Source organism: Prosopis cineraria, unplaced genomic scaffold, assembly GCF_029017545.1.
Source record: "Prosopis cineraria cultivar Desert tree isolate PC_DT_omini unplaced genomic scaffold, ASM2901754v1 PC5, whole genome shotgun sequence".
Taxonomy (NCBI): Eukaryota; Viridiplantae; Streptophyta; class Magnoliopsida; order Fabales; family Fabaceae; genus Prosopis; species Prosopis cineraria.
The window spans coordinates 35938689-35958829 of record NW_026555336.1 but is presented as its reverse complement, the minus strand read 5'-3'; the positions used below and the strand labels follow the sequence as shown (position 1 = coordinate 35958829).

The following is a 20141-nucleotide window of genomic DNA, read 5'->3' as shown; positions in this document are numbered from 1 at the left end:
TCAAACTATAAGGACTCAATTAAAATAAAATAAAATATAATGATTTAATTCAAAATTGAACAAAATTATAAGGACTTACAGATAATTTTTTTTAATAAATCACAAACTGAAATCTCACGATTTTAAGACAGGGAATATGAAGTAGCCAAGTAGGTAGCTCTCATATTAACATAAGCTAGCTCAGCCAAATCTTCAACGCTTCGCAATATCGTGTCCTCTGCTCTGAGATTTGAGAGCACTTAAGAAACGTCGAATAAATAAATTAGTTGTGTTGCCATGTTGTAGGGTATATTGGATAGTTGAGCCGTCCAAATTGTTTTGTCTCTTTCCTGGGAAGATAATGGAAGAAACTTTCACCATGGAGATATTGGCCACTTTAAATGATTCGTCCCCTTCTTTGTTTTTTTTTTTTGATTGTACGATGATTACTTATTGAGGTATATATAATCCTGAGTCTATTTCTGAAGCCGGAAAACGTTTGTGGGAGTGGCACCTTAAGTAACAAGTGGGAGACAGCCAAATCACAGTGAGATGGGAATCAAATCACTTCAAATTATACAATAACCCTACTCATTGTCATTCTAAAGGAATTCAAATGTCGTTATTCCATTTTGCCACTTATCAATCTCAACATTTTTTATTAGCATCATAAGCATGCTATTTTGCAATTTAATACTCCATATGTTTTTATTTATTGGTCACATTTTTTTTAATGTTTTTACATGACTACCCAACTAGATTATATTTGAGTATTACTGGATTCAATTAGAGATAGCTTTTTTGAATTTAAATACGAGATTGTGCTTAAACGATTGTACTCCCTTTCAATGGGATCAACATGCTTAAGTGAACAAAGGTTTTCATGTTCTTATTTATAAGCCAGTTTGTAAAATCCATAAAACAACTGATTTTTCCCCCCCTAATAGTGCTCTTGGTATAGATATTAATGTTGAGTAACTATGATAAAAATGGGTTGAGAGAGATGAGTAACATTGTGTCATGATCCATTAAATTTAATTAAGGGTATTTTTAGAAAGATGATATAATTTTAAAAACATTAACTAATTTAAATAAATTTTAACCAGTTTTCTTAATTTGTTTGAATTAGTTAAAAGTGATATATAAATAGGAAAAGATGGAGTATGATATTTACATTTTACACAACAAAAACATTAGGATATCTGTGGCTTCGTACTTTTTCTGTGTATTGTATGGGATTAGACCACTTCTTTTTGAAACGTTTTATGTTTCACAGATGGGTCATTTTTCATACTGATGGCAATGTTATTAGTAATTGGAAAATGGAAACCCCATTTACAACAGCACCAGAGGCTCAAAGCTGGCCTAGCTGTGTCTATTTAAACTCAAAGGCTTGATAGTGTGAGAGAGACAAGGCAAGCAGAAGATGGAAACAGCATTCACATACTTCCTCTGCTATTTCTGTATGGCACTGTGTCACTTGAGTGGCAAGACTGCACAACTCGTGCATGCCATCGAAGTCCCAAGCTACAAAGTTGTACGGTCTGAATCAGACTTCGAGATCAGACGTTACGATGAATCCTCATGGATGTCTGCTTCTGTACGAGGATCTTCTTTCAATCTGTCCACCGCAATCGGCTTTCACAGGTTCTGTTTCTCAGCATTTTCTTTACTTATTGACCAATTTAATCACATACATGTCAAAACTAGTTTAGCAAAAAAAAAAAAAATGAGGAGTATTTTCTTGACATATTTTTATGTTTGCGCATGATTTCAATGAAGTAGTAAACTGTGTGTGGATTATAATCTGTGTTTCAACAATGTGGCCCAGGTTGTATCAATATATTCACGGGGCGAATCTGAATTCTTCTCATCTTGCTTTCACTGCTCCAGTCTTGACAAGCATTGAGTCGTCGTCGTCTAGTGGGAATGTTGACTATACAGTGAGGTTTTATATCTCGCCAAAGTATAAAGGAAATCCTCCACAACCAAACCCAGGACTGAAATTGCACTTAGACAAGTGGAATTCTCGTTGCGTGGCAGTTAGAAAGTTCAATGGGTTTGCCACAGACGATAACATTGATAGAGAAGTGACAGCTCTTATAAGCAGCATCAACAAACACTTGTCATCTGGGAATTCAGCAGCAATACAAGACAAGGGTTCCTATGCCATTGCCCAGTACAACGGTTCTCATAAACTTTCTGGCAGATTAAACGAAGCTTGGATAGGTATTTCAGGATCCAGTGTCGCAGGTTGTCCGCCTTGATTCTCAGTGGTGTGTCACCGTGTTCTAAGAGTCTCTGGCTTCCGTGTGTAATGCTGTGTGTGATTTTAATAATGTTCCTAGGATTAATATGGCTCACTAATAATTTGGGGTGCTAAAAATTATGAAGTCGGGGCATGTTGGTCAAATTCCGGTCTAAAGTAGAACCTCCAAACTTCCATCATGTATCCTTATGCTTTGTCAGCATCATATTATCATTATTATGCGTACCTAGTTGTCAGAATTTCGCAATCATCTTAAGCAAGATTTCAAATGACAAATAAAATCACTATGGTAAGCGGAAATACATGACAAGCTTCAAGTCATAAACTGAACTAAATCGCCTTTTGCTACTGCTTGATGAGTAACAGGAGAAGAATTCCAATTTATCCACATTCTACTTCATTTGATGCTTGATGAATAACAGAAAAATACAAGGGAAAAATAGATAAACAAGGAAATCCAATTATAATTACAATTATATGATCGCCAAATTGATCAGGAATAAGCAGAGAAGAAAAAGGAGATTTTGAGAGAGCTTTTTTTTTTTGGGGGGGGGGGGTTGGATAATTATGCAAAAGCTTTGAAAAAAAAAAAAAAACCACGAAAACCTCAAATATGGCGCAGTACAACTTTTCAGTGTATAGAGTACAAATGCATTCACACAATCATACAGACGGTAAGAAGAAAAAAGAAAATCGACGTAACTTTTCCCAATCAGCATAAATAAGTAAATAAATAAAAAGAATGATTGGATAATAGCGCAAATAGAGCTTTCTTATTCACATGATTACGGTAGAAAGTAAGCATTATTGTATCACATTAATAACATTCACGTTGAATTTGCATCTACAAGCAAATTTTGAGCTGCCAGTTCAAACTCTCAATTGCCCACATTCGCAACTCTGGTCCGGGTTGATCATAGTTCGGGTAGGTGAATTAGGTGACGTGGGTTTAGAGGCTTACATTTGTGGTCTGGTTTGGACAACGTAGACTTTTCCGTCCCTGATCACACCTTCAATGTCTTGAGGAGAGCCATATAATTGTTCAATAGCACTTCCTGCACGAGCAATGCTGGACAGGATTGACTTGCGGAAACCACTATCAACTATGAGTGGATCAGAAGAGTAATCCAGCACAACTTTCTTTTCCTCGTCCATTGGCACACTGTTGCGTGAAATTTCAATTAATATATTTCAATGTGCATCAGGAAATGTAAAATCAAATCATTTCAATCATTCTCTGGACAAATTAAGCCCTCCGACGCAATGCATACATTACAGACAAATTGAATTTAGACAAAGATCTTTCATGACACTCTGAGCATCTATAACTTGGAAGAATAAAGATGCTCATTTTACAAGAGATACGAAAAAGTTTACCTGTCATAAAGGCCAGCACCGGCATAACCTTCTAGATCTTCACCATTGGAGTCAGATCGGAAAATAATTGAGCGTTTTATGAAGAGGCCAACAGGTTTGCTAGGATAACCCAAGACCTGAAGAAGCTCAAAAGGCCAAACCCATTAGCATAAAAATGGAGAACTCAGAGAACAGATACAGTTTTCTGGTAACAGTAAATTCATATTCACTCGCAGATGATTAACAATACATAATACTGTGAAAGATTTATCGATTCAAGTCACCCAAAAAAGTTTAAAAAAAAAAAACAGAGAGAGATGGAGAGACTTGATATAAAGTGGCTACCTGAGGGGAGTTCAGGTTATGTTTTTTGCATATAAAACTTAAAGCACGACCAGGGTAAGCTCCAACAAGAGTTTCCCCAAGTCCCTTCACCACCTATGTCAAAAGAAAGTATTGCACCCAATGAATGTCCAGGCTTCTTCTCGTTCTCCCTTTTAAACGGCAAATGAAATTCTGTATATGCACAAAAGCCATTGCATCCATCAACAGTTATACCTCAGCATATATTTCCGATGAGTCTCCTGTTGATGGATTAGTTGTGTGGATGACAAAAGCATAGTCAGCATTAATAACTTCTTGGATAAGAACAGCCATGGAAAGATAATCATGGTCCAGTTTCACTTTTCTTGCGCTTAAGTATGCTCTTTCATTCCACTTCGAACCCCAAACCTTTTGCAAATCCATATAATACAGTCAATGACAGTGACAAAGAGGAGGTAAATTTTATGAAAAGCTGAACAATAAAATAAAATTGTACAGTGTACCGCAGATTTATTTCAAACTTTAATTAGAGGCAAGGTAAATATTCTAGACCTGTCAATTATAATCATATATTGATAGCATGTCCTAGCATAATCATAGAGAGAAAAAATGTATGGAAATCTTAGAGAAATATGGAAGGCCCATAAGTAGAAGAGTTCTGGAAAAGTCACATGGAAAAATTAGTCAAGACTGAATCTGCTATACAACTTGATAGCAACAGAAACAAATACTAAGAAATTCATTCAGCTTAGATTTTTACATTTTTTTAAACCTATTTTATATGTAGGGATAGGACTAAAGATTGTTGACCTTGTGGATGCTTGTGGACAAGCCAATAAGCAATTCATCCATTGGGGGGGGGGGCTTAAGTCACTTAACCACGGAAAAGTAAATGTAATTCTGGACAAGAGCATATAAAAGAACATAAGATTGTCGGTGCGAAAAAATTTCCGTTGCCCCTGTGGCAAAGTAAGGCAATGTAGTGTGAGCCAAAATATGCAACAGGAAACTCATTCCACAGGAGACGCCAGCTTTCAAGTTCTACGCTGTGCACTGTCCTTTGCATAGGGAATATTACCTTTTTTATAGCCTTCCATGCCTGCTCCCATCGTTTTTCACCTTCATCACCAGGCCAAGGCATTCCAGAACTTTTCATCTTGCTCCTTAGCTCCTCTACCTGAAAATAAGGTAACCCACTACTTTTCATCAATAGGATTCCAGTCTTTACATCATTTTAGATGAAGCCGTTTAAATATTCCATTGAAGATAGCAGCAAAATGGACAGCATTGTTTAAGACGGTAAGCCGAGGGCTAGCTTTTCTTGAGACAAAAACAAATGTTGAAAGCTCGCATAATCGAAATATAATTATTTGAACCAGTTAGTTTTGAGATGTTGATCCTCTGAATTTGGCGTCTTTGAATTTCTATGAAGTTAGTTAAAAAGAGGAGACACAAAGGTTCTTACAAACTAAATAACAAATAAAAAAAAAAGAGAGAAAAGAAAAGGCAGAAACTTATCAACTTCACCGAAATTTCAGACAGTGAAATTCAGAGGATGCAATCTTGTTAGTTCTGACCAAAGATATCTTCTTTCTCAGTTCCATTACAACCCATCCAAGGAACGGAGAACTTTAGGGGTGTCAATAAGAGAATATATTGACGATCTAAATCAACTCTAAAGTGAAAAAAAAAAAAAATCATATGCAGCTGCATAAGAATCTAAAGGAAGAATGTGCCACTTTGTGTCAATCTTAAGACAACAGCTAGAAAGCAAATACCAGCTGGGATGGAGCATTCAACTGTAACACTGTCTCCCGAATCTCTCTGAGGGCACTGAAGTTTCCCTCCTCCAACTTCTTTTTCAGAATTTTAACCTTCTCAGCCAATATCTGTTAACATTCAAATAAAAAATTCCATCATAAGTCAAGAAAGACTTGCATGATTGAAACTTCTAATAAAGATATAAAAGTAACGAACGCATCCTGTACGGTAATAGATACAAGAACTATACGACCCAACTAAATCCTTAATGGAAGTCATCACCACTTCTAGTGCCTTATCTAAATACTCCTTGGCTGTATCACATAACAAACAAGAGCCAAGGAAAGTTCCACTTTTAAGAAATGTACTTATAATGAAAGAAGGAAACGATTCTTTTCTCTCCAAACCTTTAAATTTAACACCTTCAGGTTCAGTTTATATTTCAATGACAACTCTTGTCTTTTATTCACAAGTTGATATCTTTCCCTAAACTAATTCTAAATATTGATATAGGCTAGACTGTGAGGACTAAATCATTGTCCTCCTTGTGAAAAGAAAAAAAAATAAAATAAATGTAACTAGTAGACATGCAAGATGATGGATCTAAGCTGCACAGCACATTATGTACACACGAAAATGCAGGACAACAGTTACATGATGTATAACCTTATTTGATCTATCAGAAAGAACGTGTTCAAATACTCCAAATGGTATGGCAACTGAAGTGGGGATTCCAATCCAAGAAGGCAATTTTCCTTTTAAATAAGAGATATTGCGTGACTTTGCTCCAACCTGGAAAAACATAATCTCTTGGTAAGTTATGGAGAAGAGACACAAAATAAAAGGATTTTGAGCTCTCAAATATCTTGATTCTTGCATTTGACCAAACTCTGATTTAGTCATAACAAACTAAGCATTCTCAACTTTAATGCTAATTTTGACAAATCTTACCAATTCATTTGTAAATTCATCGGACTGTATGGCAAATCTACCACTAAACTTCTTTTTGGTCAAACTAAGAGGTGACAAAGAGCCAACTCCTTTCAGCTTAGTTGATTTGGAATCATTTACCTCTTCCTTTTTGACCTCACTGAGAGAATTAGACAAACAATAAGGAAAAGGGTCAACAGGAAGGAGGGGGATGAAACTCAGCAATTTGGGTCCTTCAGTGGGAGAGAACAAACAGCTCTAGAAGGTCATTTCATATCAGTATAAATGATTTAGACAGCTTTAAATTATCAAAGTATAACTGAAATGTTACCTATAAATCACATCAGCAGATGAAGGTTTTACATGCAAAAGCTTTCCTTTACTTGCTTGGAGGCTAGCCAAGATATTGGGATCAAAGCATGTGGCAAAACAGACCTGGAAAACTTGAAAATTGGGAGTCAGTATTTTAAATATGTCACAATATAGATAAAAGTCTTGTCATCCGTCTACATCTTCTGTCTATTGCTTCCTCTTTCTTTGTCAATATCTCTCTCCTCCCTTCTCCCTTGCCCCACTTTCCCCTCTCTTGTTTCACATCAGGAACACTACCAAGGTAGACCAAATAAATGAGACCCTGTTCCGCCAAGTTGTGAAAGAGAATAAAGCTACTCACGTTGTAAAAAGAGGACTATTTTTTTCTCTCTTAATATATATGTGGCTTTCCAAGAAACAAAACTGCTTTTATATGACAACAGGAGATATTTTTCTGCTGTAAGAAGTAGGAAATTGGAGTTTCTCCACTTTGTAGATTTTTAAATAATTATCTATGATCACCAAGCCCTAGACCAGGTTGAAATGTATCTATGTAGTTTCTAATATATGGTTTTTGCATTTTTTTTATCATGTAGCTGATGAAGTATGCCAGTTTTCCATTTGAACATACACTGATCACAGACCAAATTAAAGATATACAGTATCATCATTTAATAATTGCCTTAAAGTCATGAAAAAAGACCAGAGTTAAAGGTTGTCATGCCTTGCTATTTCTTGCTCTCACAGAAACATGAGATAAGACATCCGGCATATCAGGTGTCAGGACAGCAACTATGCCATCTGGTATTTCTTCCTCTCCTTTCACACTCTTTGCAACCAAAATTGTAGGCCGCTCATAAAATTTGTTTTGAACAGCAAGCAACTCATCCACAACCTCAACATATCCAATGGCTTCACCTGGGCTAATAATTTGCCAGCTGTTCCAGGTCAGCCAGAGTCAAGTTAGAATATATCATGTCAACTGCATAATACTGTAACAGTCTAGCATGCCAACTTACAGAAACTAAAGAGAGAGAATGCTTTGGAAACCTTCAGCCATAGGATTACAACATATTAAAATTATGGTGAACAGAAGACTATATAATATGTAGAAAGAAGAGAGAACCGGTTATCTGACAGAAGAAAAAAGAGTGAAAGCAGAGAGAGAGAGAGAGAGAGAGAGAGAGAGAGGATCGAAGAATACTTGATTATCATTTCTCATTCATCATGCCACATAGGACTGGGGTCACTGCTTATGTTGGCTATTTAGTTAGGAATAACTTACTAATCTCAAGTGAACAATATAAAATAAGCTATCAACGGAATTAAGAGGCTTTAACAAATCATGTTAATTCCAAGTACAAACCTGATAAGCCTATCATAATTCACGACCAGAAACATCACATTACCATTCAACAATGATTGCATGCTCTCTTCCCCTCTATTTATTCACAGGCCTATTCAGGTTAGTGAACTCTCTCAACCACTATAACTAACTACCTTCCTCATCTATTTCTTCTTCTATTCAGACCTGCTAGTGGCTATCATTGCCATCTCTTTACTAACCTCTACAGGTATCATTACACAATAGTTGAAAAAACACGAGACCAAAAATACAGCCTAGCCCATTATTCAGACATTTTACATCAAGGACTTGTGTTTAGTTTCAAAATATATCATCAATTCACCTTCCAAGATTTGCCGTTTTTCGGAGGATTGGATCCAGTCGATTAAGAAGAGAAGACAAAGAAGCAGCAGACCCAGAACGAATAATTTCTTCAGTGAAGATTTCCACCTACAAGAGCAGATTTGTGGGAGTGACAAGGAAGAAACGTAAATAACAACAGTCAATATCAAACAAGGACGTACAGCCCATCTATGCACCCCAAGCAGTGATCCAAGGTATTCTGCTGATGGTTGCAAAATTTTCTGGTACCACTCAGCCTTGTGCGCAAGTGCAAGTCGTGTTCTATCAAGTACTGATTTTGCATACAATGCCCAATGAGTATCCTTCCTCTTGCACATACTTAAGGCAAGATTCCATCCCTTAAGAGCAAGGCAAGGAATATCAAAATCATGGTAAATATTCTTCAACTAGATTCTTGACTAAATTGGCATCAACATAACAGATATCTACTTCAATTATCATCAAAAACCCCCAAAAAAAAAAAAATTATCATCAATACAACAACATCATATGCGATTTTCAAGTGCCAACATAATCAGGTTTGGAATGCTTAGAGAAGCAATATAACTTTGTTGTTTGGTAAGTCCATAGGCTCTACTGTCTCCTTACAGAGGAACTGCCCACATTGTTGGCTATTGTCAATGGTCATTTCAAATCTAAAACTTGGGCTGCTGAATGAAATAGTTTATGACAAAAAGTCTGAAATTCTCTCTTGTATGGAGAGTGAGGCAATTACATAGTATTTATATTTTATAGACACAAGGGGAACTACTCTAGGGACAAAGTACAACTACTGGAATAATAAAATAACAAAAAATAATCACTAAAATAATTAGATAATTTACAATTCTATAGACAAAAGTAATTATTTACAAAATGAATCCAACCTTCCCCAAACCCCTCGTATAGTGGGAGCTTCATGTGCCAGCTGTCCGTTTGTTTACAATTCTAATACTTCTAACAATTTAGTATATTTCTAAGACATCTCCTCACAAGAAAGCTAATTGGGTTTAATTGTTTAAAGTGTGGACAAAGTGAATGTTCGTCATAACTTGGGCCAGTGGCGAGTTGATAAGGTATTTAACAAGGTATCATTACCTATAATTCAACACCAACGAGTAAGGAGATGGCATGAGAACATTGCGTGAGGAATCTCATTCCATCTCAACCCAAAAGCTAAAGTATTAGGTTTATAAGTTAATCCACTCATATGGTCCTCATTTGGCCCATTCATTTTAAACGTTGGACTTTTAGTCGCTCTTGATTTAATGATCTTCCCCTTTCACCATCTCTATACTCTTTCTGGTTGAATCATTTGCTTTCGTAAATACATTAACAATTTATTCAACTTCAAAGCTTAAACTGTCAAGTGAAGGGTCATGAGTAGTTTTGAGAAAATTACTCTTCCCTTCCCTAGGAGAGGGAAAACTACACAACCCCATACTTTATTATGAAAATCTACACCATCCTCCCCTGGAACCGGGGAAAAAAAAACAAGAAAAACCTACAGCTACTGCATCTTCTCATCTGGCATTACAAAGGACATGACAGCAATTGTCTGAAACAACCTCAAAGTCACAAAATAGTATGAATTTAGTCTCTATCCACCTATAAACTCTCAGCAAAGTCATCACTGGCATTTAAGCTCACTTTCATTTTAAACATAAATAATAACTAGGCAGCACAAAATTTTTTCTCTATATTCAGATGACATATCTATAGCATTTATCGGGAATTATTAGGCTTTATTAGACTTTGCTCTACTGTCTTTTCCCTTAGTGTGTATGCGTATATATACAGTTGTATCTAAACATTCAGATCAATGAGAAATATTTTTCCGTCTAAATTCCACACATATCTAATAGTCAAGAAACATAAATGGCCGTAGATTTACTTGATCATTATACCTTCAAGCAGTAGACAAGATCTTCATTGTCATCTGATGAAAGTGCAACATTTTCAAGAACCATGCAGATGAAGTGCATTATTTTCTGCAGAAGTCATAAATCAGCTTGTCAGATTTAACGTCTTCAAATATTTTGTACATCCTTTTAATAAGATATGAAAAATTGACATATAATAGCATAGTAAACTAAGACAATTTACATTCTATCAGAAGCTCAGGACAAGATTTACCTCTGGTCCAGCATTATTCAGTTCCTCATATCCCTTTTCCAGTGCAGTTCTAACAGTAGAATCTAGGGCCATATCCAAAAATAAAAGATCTTTCAAACGATCCTGATGCGTAGAGAGCAATGGACGTAGTTCTTGGCGAGCCTCAAGCAAACCCTGTTGCAAAACGTGAATATCTCAGTACAAGAAAAGCTACTGAATAAACAGCTTAAATGAATTATTATTGATTGCACTGAAGCAGCATAAACCTCAAGAAGCAGCTCAACTTCCTTAACCTCAATGTTGTCCATAACAAGCTGAAGTAATTCCTGCTTAAGAGATACAATATATTCATTTGTACAACTCAGACGACACAATAACATTATAAACAAATCCCAAAAAAGTTGAATAACATTACTGGAAAACCAGATGGCAAACCAGGCACAGGATTTATCTGCACACCAACCATGAAGCCTTGACCCTAAGGAATAATGGAATAGAAAAAGAGAAATGTAAGCATCTAAAGGATCTATGATATGATCTAAGATAGGTAGAGAGAAATAAGGAAGATAAATGTTTATTAAAATATGAAATCAGAATCTAACTTCATATATTAATAAAAAAACATAGAATTGATAGAAGAAAATAGGAAGAGTAATTCTATTAAAATCATATAAAACAAGAATCTCACTCTATAAGTCTCTCAATAATCACATTAAGAGAATATTCAAATGGTTCAAAAGTTTGTTTTATTCATCACATGCTAGCTTCTCAGTTGCTAAGCATATTAATAATGCTAAATACAATTCAAAATAACCGAGTAAAATCTAGATAACTAAATATCTAGATAATTAATAAAATCCTAAATATCTGAAAAAGATCTCCTAATATCTATACCTGGATAATCTAATATCTATATCTAAGTAATCATAATAAAATCTAAATAACTAAATATCTAAATAAAATCTCAATAATATTATTAAACAGATAATATCTCAAATAAATTAAAAGTAATATTTATTCCTAATATTTATCTAATTTCCCAAATCACCCATTATCCCACATTAATCGGTACTCTATCAATCTATCATATCTCACGACACTATAGTTGCTTGGAGCCTTGGACAACAGAAGAAGCTACTCTTGTTACCTCAGCTTTATATCCCGTACAGTATGAAATAGCAGATTCAAGATCTGCACCTGAATGAACGGCCTGCATAAAAATGGAACAAATATTATTTCTGAGCAGAATGTAATCCATAACTTGAAGGTGAATTAAATCTAGGCTACACAGAATTGGACAAATTATCTTGACAACACCACCAATAGGGCGTGATAGATGAAACACCTAATCAAATAAATTGTAGCAGAAGCAAGTGCCCAATAGAGCCCCCCTGCTTTTAATTGATTAAAAGAATTCTCATTTGAAACCAAGTGCGCTCCAAAATGTTGGTTTTCTTTTGCGACCAGACATACATGAAGCCATATTCTGCAACATTTTATCTTTTTGACCATATCTCCCTAATATTAATATATGGGCACATAATTAGCAGCATGGCAGGCATGCAAGAAAAAAATTATGAAATAGAAGTCAAGTGCTGTCCCAAGTAGTGCATTTTACCTATAGAGAAAAGATAAATAGAACACATAATTACTTAGATATATCAGTTTAACCTTCAAAGTCCTCAAGTAGTTTCCCAGATCACGCAAAAGGCCTTCCTTCTGGTCTCTTCGGAATTTTGGCTCAGAATGGATTGCACGGTCATAGCTCAAAAGACGATCTTTCGTTATTCCATTAGCATTCAATGTTTTCCAGTAAACACCAATGTCAAAGTCACTATTTATATAATCAATCAGTGCCTGGAAAACTTACCAGAAAGTCATATGAGAGGCTAATGAGGAAAACCATGTGGAAATCCATCATTAAAGGTTAAAACCTGTATTACCTGACAGATTACAACATCATCAGGACTAGTATTATTGTGCAACTTCTGGTGCCATTCCTCCATCATTCCACCTTTGCAATCATTATTTCCCTGCAAATCATATAACGTGTTTCCATATGATTAAAAGAAAACACTCAAACATCAAGGAAAATTAAATACAAAATTAAAGCACCTGGATAACAAGAATCTCATCCCGAATCCGCTGTCCTACATCACCTTCACCTCCACGGCCAACTGTGGACAAGATCATTCTTACAAGTTCTCTATACTGTGGATAACTTGTATACACTTTCTGAAGTAAATCTGTAAGCCTATCCTGAGCTCTACTGATCTCACTGTTCCAATTGTTGCATAAAATCAAAACTTAAGATCAGAAGATGGCCAGGTGTGGACAGAAAGACATTGACAAAGAACATATAGCAAATGAAGAGCTTCATTAGCTTGTTCCTAGAGATAATGATAAAAATCCAAATTCAAAGTAGAAGATTTAAATTATGTACAATTCACAATTGAAATTATATATGGGGAAAATCCATTTGTTTATCAGTAAAAATCTTTTACTACAAATTTACCGTGGCTTCACATTGTAATTTTTGTTCCATATGAGCTGCCTTGTTGCCATGAACCTCATCCACACCAAGATACCTGCAAGGCCCAATAGGCCAGCATCCTTTGCTTGATCTATAAGATCCGCTGCAATGTTAAATCTGCAAAAAAGTTTGGGTGGTTTAATCAGATCCCACCAAACAGTTACCAAAAGAACCATGTTGGCAAGCATTTCCAACATTAATGGCGAGAAGAGTTAATTTTCAGCTTCCACATGACAGATTGGTTAGAGGCAAATAACAAGCACTAAAAATTCCTCGTGCATTGGATGCTTTGTCCAACACATCAGATCCAGGATGGTAATAAAGGAAAGCCAAAAAAAGGTATGTTAAATGCAACACAAAAACAAAGGCAGATGAACCAAGTCCTGTGAAAGATGAATGCCCCTTTTTCTCTTCTCAAGGGGCTGGGCCCTGCAAAATACATAGACTTATCTGAAAATTCTTTTTTTCTAGGAGTCCATTTCATAATTTCCACCAAAAATTTTTCATAGAAAAAGAGCTTGAATAGCCTGGCCTGCTACTATACCAGCATAGGCCCAGCCTGGGCACCAAGCTTCAATTTCGAAGCCTGATCCTAAACCAAATTGGATGCTAGGCTGAGCACCTTGCCTAGGAACACCTAATGTAGACCGGTCTTTAAGCCAAACCAAATGCTTTACTAAGACGGACAGGGAAATCAATTTCCTCAAGATCCTATAGAAAAAAACCTTATACATAGAAGATAAGGTTATAATCACATTAGAGGACAGGTGAAATTAATGTAATGTAAAAAGTCAGAAGCTTTTAGGAGATTGCTGACCGATGCATGAAGGACCTTTGTGCCTCATCTTCCATTTCTGCTATTTTATCCAGCAAAAACTTGGCAGTACCTTTGCCATCAACATTATCCTTTCAAAAAGGGAAAAATCTTGTGATTAAATACAACAAGGTGAAATAAATAAAGTAGACTGTTTAACAAGGATTGTAACCTTCTGTATTTGCATCGTTCTGCTATCAAATGCAATATAGAAGTTTGACCCATTATTCTTTATCCATTTTCCGCACGACAGAAGGACAAAAGGAATTCCTTTAAAAGTATCATCTTCAATCTCTATATCTAAGAATTGGACCTGGAAATTTTATTGATTAATTCTGATGTAAATGACCTCAAATAATAAAAAATACAACTTCAGATATATTTTGTATGATACCTCATGAAAAGGATCAGATGAAGAACTACTTTTAAATTGTGTCTCAGCAGCCCCATTTACAGAAACTGAACCAGGGGGCAGAACACTTTGATTGGGTACCTGCTCATTGTATATGTGTCACTAAGATACTGGAGAAATTGGAAAAAGCAGATAAACCAATGACATGAATTTCAACATCCAAAGGACGTCAGCTTCAGTATTAACTATAAACAAAATATAAGTATTCACAGAATCCCCCTCCCCCTCAAGTTTATGGCTTGATGGAGTGAATGGTTTGGAGAGATATTGAGTAGGGCAGAAGAACCCATCCCACATCCCAAAATTTCAAACCACTCCACATCATATGGCTTGGGTTCATTTTATCATGAATTTTTTATTTTAACCCACTCCGCTTGCTCATCATTTTGAAAGGCCAATATCATAAAGATGATATAGGAAATCTCATCATTCAAAACCACCCCACATTTAATGATAGTGAACATTCAATAAACATTCTCACCGTTTTTGTCTGTAAATTTTTCTTTACAAACATTCTCAAGCTTAAATATTTTGATTTCTTAGTGAAAAGGTTCATGCTTGGAGTCAAAAATATCCAAAAGTTAGCCATCCCATGTGATGGAAATGACAAAATCGAAGCGATTTTGATGCAATTTTTCCTTAAACCAACACACTTACCAACCACTCTCCTGGTGTTGTTCTAGATAAGGCCCAGTGAAGAGTAACAGGCGACTTAAAATCTGTAGCCAGGTGGACCTTTATCTTGCCAGAATCTTTAGTAACAAGGACCTTAAAGATATGAAACACAATCATATTCAAATGTATACCAGAGAAATAAATACCAGCAGAAACAGATTAGGAAAAAAAAAAATAAATAAGATATTTCCCCACCAAAAGATCATGATCACCGAGCTTGTAGATTTCCTTATTCAAAAGAAGACCTCTATTCCATTCCTCTCTTGCCTTGGAATATTTCTCAATCACTGTCAAGGCCTTTGGCACTGCTATATCTTGTTCAACAATGTTTTCAGCAACATGTCTGTTGATAAGTTGCATCAAATCTCTCTCTTTCCGTTGGATTCTTTCAGCACGAAAATATTTTTTGGTTTTCAATTGCTTGGCAACCTTTGTCTGTATCTCTCCTCTGAAAATCTTCTTCTTTATCTCATCTATAGAAGTGCCTTTCTCAAGCTCAGCTAGCAATTCATTTCTTGCTTCCTCAAATTCCCTCTGTTGTAAATATCACAGGAGTCAATGAGCAATCACAGCACAAAGGTATGATGAGATAAGTAAAAGGGTTAAATAAGCAATATATTATTGACAACTAAGTAAGCAATATTCAAAAGAAAACACAAAACAGAATGTATGTCTGTTGTAAAATTACAAGTTGTTGATCTGGAGAGTAGTTAGGCTTCCCAGCTTTTTCCCACCGTATATAGGCTTGTACTTGTACAAGTTCATCAGGAATTATCTTTGTTTCAGGAACAGAAGGCTCGTTGATTTCAGTGGCAGTAGTTTTGTCTTTTAACCTCGCATAAAGGTCTTCTATCGAAGTACCCCTAGTCAGTTCCCCCAATAGTTCTCTTCTAGCTGCTTCATATTCCTCCTACCAAAAAAGAGGGATTAAATGATTAATCATTTATGCATTACATGTAAGTAGACATTTGTAAAAATCCCATGTCATGCAGCAAAACATACAAAGCCAACAGCAAACTAAAAAAAGACAACAACTTTCTTTGGATTTCAGGAAGGGACAGATAAGATGGGAATTTGTGCAAGTAAACGATCAATGCGGGAAGATAAAAAATTCAAAAATAATCACCAGAGGACCACAGAAACAGCACATTGAAGACTGCCTAAGGATTTGAAATACTTTCCTTTTGTCAAAGCCTCTGAAATGAATAGCTTAAAAATGGTCTAAGGCAAATCCTTCAAGGTCAAATGGCCTATCCCAAAGCATCAAAGCAACCTCATTTTGAGAACAGAAACAGAATTTTGATGAAAACTATTTTGTGGATCACCTTAGAGCATCTACATATGTGCCATTCAGGTTGCAATTGTACACGAGACGGGAACAAGGCATTGTCATAATTTTTATGATCGAATTTCTCAGGATAATGTGAACATGTAGCATCTTCATATCATTAAAAGAACAAAGTATGATAAAGAAGCTTTTTCTTTAACTTCCAAAGTTCTAAATCCATGTCTACGCTTCTTAGAGAGTGACGCATGTATTGTATCAGTGTCTATGCTCCTTAGAATGGAAGTTATAATAAACACAGAAACCAGGGTGTGGTAAAACAAATAGAACCAAAAGCGGTATCCTCGTCAAGCTTAAGAACACATAAGCATACATAAGCCAAGCATTAATAGGAGATTGAATATAATGAAACCCCCTGGTTTTTGCATGTGTAAGTTTTGAACTCAATATAACTCAAAATATCAGCTTTCATAATCTCCAAAGACAAAACCGGATAATATAATAATATAGAAAGTTAAGAGTAGGAATTAAATTAAAAAAGAATAATGATAAAGACTAAACTGCTATAAATCAACATGACTTAACCACTAACCTTTTCTTGCTCTGGAGTGTATATCTGCTTACCCTTTCTTCCCACCTAAGATAAGCTTGTATCTGTACAAGGTCTTCGGGAACTGAAATTTTTTTATCTGACTGAACTTTCAATGGTAACTTAATGTGAAAGTTCCGACCATTGTTTTTAAACCTATAGATAGAAGTTTGATGATATAACTGTGAATTTAATGAAAAGAAACAACAACTACAAAGACTCGCCACCTATTCTGAGCCTTATTGAGTACAGGAAACTCAATATACAACAACAACATGTACAAACACTCACCACCTCTTCCGAGCTTCATCAAGTATAAGGAACTCAATAGCTTGTGCCGCAGGATCATCTATTTCTATTTTAAGGATGGATCCAGAGCCCCTCTAATAAAATAATTTTATAAAAATATAGTGAGTACGTCAATTTTCTCGGGATTTTCTTCATTTTTAGTTATCATTGGAAACTTACTTTCACAAATGGAGTCCTAAGAGCCCTATTTTTATATACTTCTGTTCCATATGGGCGTCGAGAAGGAATTACCCACTTCCTAGAAACGAAAAACAAACGTTAATAATTAATTCAAACACTTGAAAATCTTCGGTTATATATCAATCATTGAAAACAGTTCATGATGAATATACCCTTGTTGATCACGAATAACTCCCCAGTGCAAAAGCAAAGAGTCACTAATGCTAGAAACTCGTATATCTATCTCTGTGGGCCCTGGTGCTGAAGACGTAACACCAACCTGGCACAACAACAACACAGCGCCCACTAATTCGTAGATCTACTATACCATATAAATGACTTAAAACATTTAATATTTTAGGTCTGCTGTATACCTGCAATTCAATATTCCCGTCAAGAAGGAATGTTCCTGAAATCTGCTTCAGGGACAAAAGTTGTTAACAGAAAATTCAAGCTCAAGTGAATAGGTCAAACATTCATGAAAGATGAGACTCGGAACACTTATGGTCAATTCCACTAAGCTTCATCGCTACATACAGTATACTAATAGAATTTTCTTTCTTTCTTGTGATAAATGCTAACAGAACTTTCTAAGCGGCATGAAGATTTTAATTAAACAATATTCATAATATTTCGGCATTTGAAGCTCACCTCAGAAGCTTGACCTGGGGTGGAAGTCACAGCGTGTGGAACAACTGCAGCTTGTGGGTGCCTTCCCATGGCTACTTTTCGTTTTCTTACACATAAATTGCTCCCACAAAACTTTTTAGCAAGTAGAAAATTCGGTGCTTGTGCTAGAGCTTTGTTCTCACTTACTTCTTGGTATAAAGTGTTTGCAGATATGAAGGAAGAATTAACTTTACTTTCATATTTAGCAACCGTTGGACGTATCAAATTCTGGTGGAAGATGCCTTGCGTGACGAGATTACTCATATTGGTGAATCCACTTCTATTTTCAAGAAATCCAAGCCATCAGCATGTAGAAACTTATAGAAAAATCTAAAAAAACAAGAAGAAGAAAATGGTGGCACGTAAAGCAATATTTGAGATAAAAGAAATTAAAGCACGAAGACGAAAATAGATTAAAAATATATAAGACTTAGTGTCTCTAACAAAATGATTAAACTGATAAAGTAAATTACGTCAGCCATACTTACTTAATATATAGAGTTTGACATCCAACACAATGCTTTTCAAATTTGGGACGCGAAACGGAATTGCGAGTTCCCGGACCAGGACTACCAATTAATTGTTAGCCGTAACTTCTTCGAGTTCGCGATCGTCAACCTCAAACTTAATCCGCTCATTTCCTAGTAGCATGTTCCGTATTTGAGACATAATAAAAATTTTAAAAAAGTGTTACACCATTCTAAACTTCAAGGGGGAAATTGAACACAGTTTATCTTCTTGGACACTCAAACGGACGACCATGCGAAAACTGAGTACAACATTTGAATTCATTTTCAGAATCCATCCACCGTTTGAAGAAAAACCAGTGAATATCCGAGGTGAACGAATCAGCAATATCCAGCAAAAATACAGTGAAAAGCAATCAACCGGGTCGCGGATTTGTTCGAACAAAAAAAGAAACTTCAAGCGATCGAAACTACCTTTAGGTGGAGCTCAAGAGGAGCGAGGATACGAGCGAAGCCTCTGAGATAATGAGAACGAACAACGAATGTGAAAATCAGCGAGAGCTCAGTGCTTCGTGTAAGGACCTTCGAAAACTCTGCTTAACTCTGAGTTCACTGAACTATGGAATCACATAAGCGCACGACGTTGGTAAATATGGCCCTTCAGCGACATCGTTGCATACGTGGCATAGTGTAATTACTCAATTGTGTGATCATATTTGATGATTTTCTTCGCATAAAAATTATAATTATATAGATTACGCGGTGCATATTTTTGGAGAGCAAACTGAATAGTGGTGAACTGAATTTGTTCCTCCAATAAGTTGATTTACTTCATCCTACATTAAACAGTTTCATACATGTTTAAAAAAATTAATTTTTTATATATAAAAAATGAAATATACTTTTATATTTACCCTTAACTTTAAATAATGATATATTTATATTAAATATCTTCATACTAATTATAAAATGATAAAATTGAAAAAAAGCAATTTTTTATCAGAAAAAAAGCCAGTTTTATTGATACAAAAAACAATTACATATACTAATGGATGAGGCTAAAAAAATATTATAATGTGTCTTGTATTTTAAATTAAAAATTTTTTTTAAAAGATATTTCATAAATAAAATCGGAATATATAACCACATATAAGTGACCATTATGTCAATGGTACAGAGAATTACATTTTATTTATGTATAAATTAAAAGTTTGTATCTAGCTTCAGTTAAAATTATTGATTCTTGATAGAAGATGCATTTGTTTTTTATCCAAAAACTATAGGATTTTTATATTTTTAATGTATTAGATAAATATGTATTCACGTGCCTTTTTATCCCCTCCGATTCAAAAGCACCATTTTTATTTTTATTTTTTTTTAAAAAGCACCATTAAGAAAGATCCCGTGGGGTCTGTGACGAGATATCAGTGACAGTTATCATGCAGCGTTTCGAGATTTCAGTATCTTCTGTTCATGATAGGATCATCTACGGCCTT

General features: G+C 35.4%; 2 protein-coding genes across 2 annotated transcripts; one reads left to right on the top strand and one right to left on the bottom strand.

Moving 5' to 3' along the window:
* Positions 1–1357: 1357 nt before the first annotated feature.
* On the top strand, positions 1358–2473 carry LOC129310328 (uncharacterized). The gene is made up of 2 exons (XM_054952147.1): positions 1358–1626; positions 1811–2473. The coding sequence occupies exons 1-2, from the start codon at positions 1406–1408 to the stop codon at positions 2244–2246; spliced, it is 657 nt and encodes a 218-aa protein (XP_054808122.1). The 5' UTR covers positions 1358–1405; the 3' UTR covers positions 2247–2473.
* Positions 2474–2978: 505 nt separating this feature from the next.
* Positions 2979–19253, bottom strand: LOC129311467 (alpha-glucan water dikinase, chloroplastic-like). The gene is given in 36 exon segments (XM_054953794.1): positions 2979–3410; positions 3626–3741; positions 3950–4042; positions 4163–4336; positions 5007–5105; positions 5707–5817; positions 6356–6481; positions 6641–6779; positions 6951–7054; positions 7656–7869; positions 8620–8726; positions 8801–8977; positions 10526–10609; positions 10755–10907; positions 11000–11059; positions 11149–11211; positions 11881–11943; positions 12405–12590; positions 12677–12766; positions 12849–13011; positions 13249–13383; positions 14084–14172; positions 14253–14393; positions 14475–14573; positions 15150–15260; positions 15363–15701; positions 15856–16077; positions 17045–17085; positions 17088–17197; positions 17333–17424; positions 17510–17588; positions 17683–17789; positions 17884–17925; positions 18161–18508; positions 18667–18819; positions 19120–19253. Coding segments are annotated over 34 exon segments (4416 nt in total). The 5' UTR covers positions 18443–18508; positions 18667–18819; positions 19120–19253; the 3' UTR covers positions 2979–3205.
* Between the last annotated feature and the right edge of the window lie 888 nt (positions 19254–20141).

What these genes read in the sequence shown, in the direction of transcription:
- LOC129310328 (XM_054952147.1), top strand. Translation starts at nt 1,406, where the DNA reads ATGGAAACAGCATTCACATACTTCCTCTGCTATTTCTGTATGGCACTG. An exon ending in ACCGCAATCGGCTTTCACAG is followed by an intron (nt 1,627 to 1,810) that starts GTTCTGTTTCTC and finishes AATGTGGCCCAG; the next exon opens with GTTGTATCAATATATTCACG.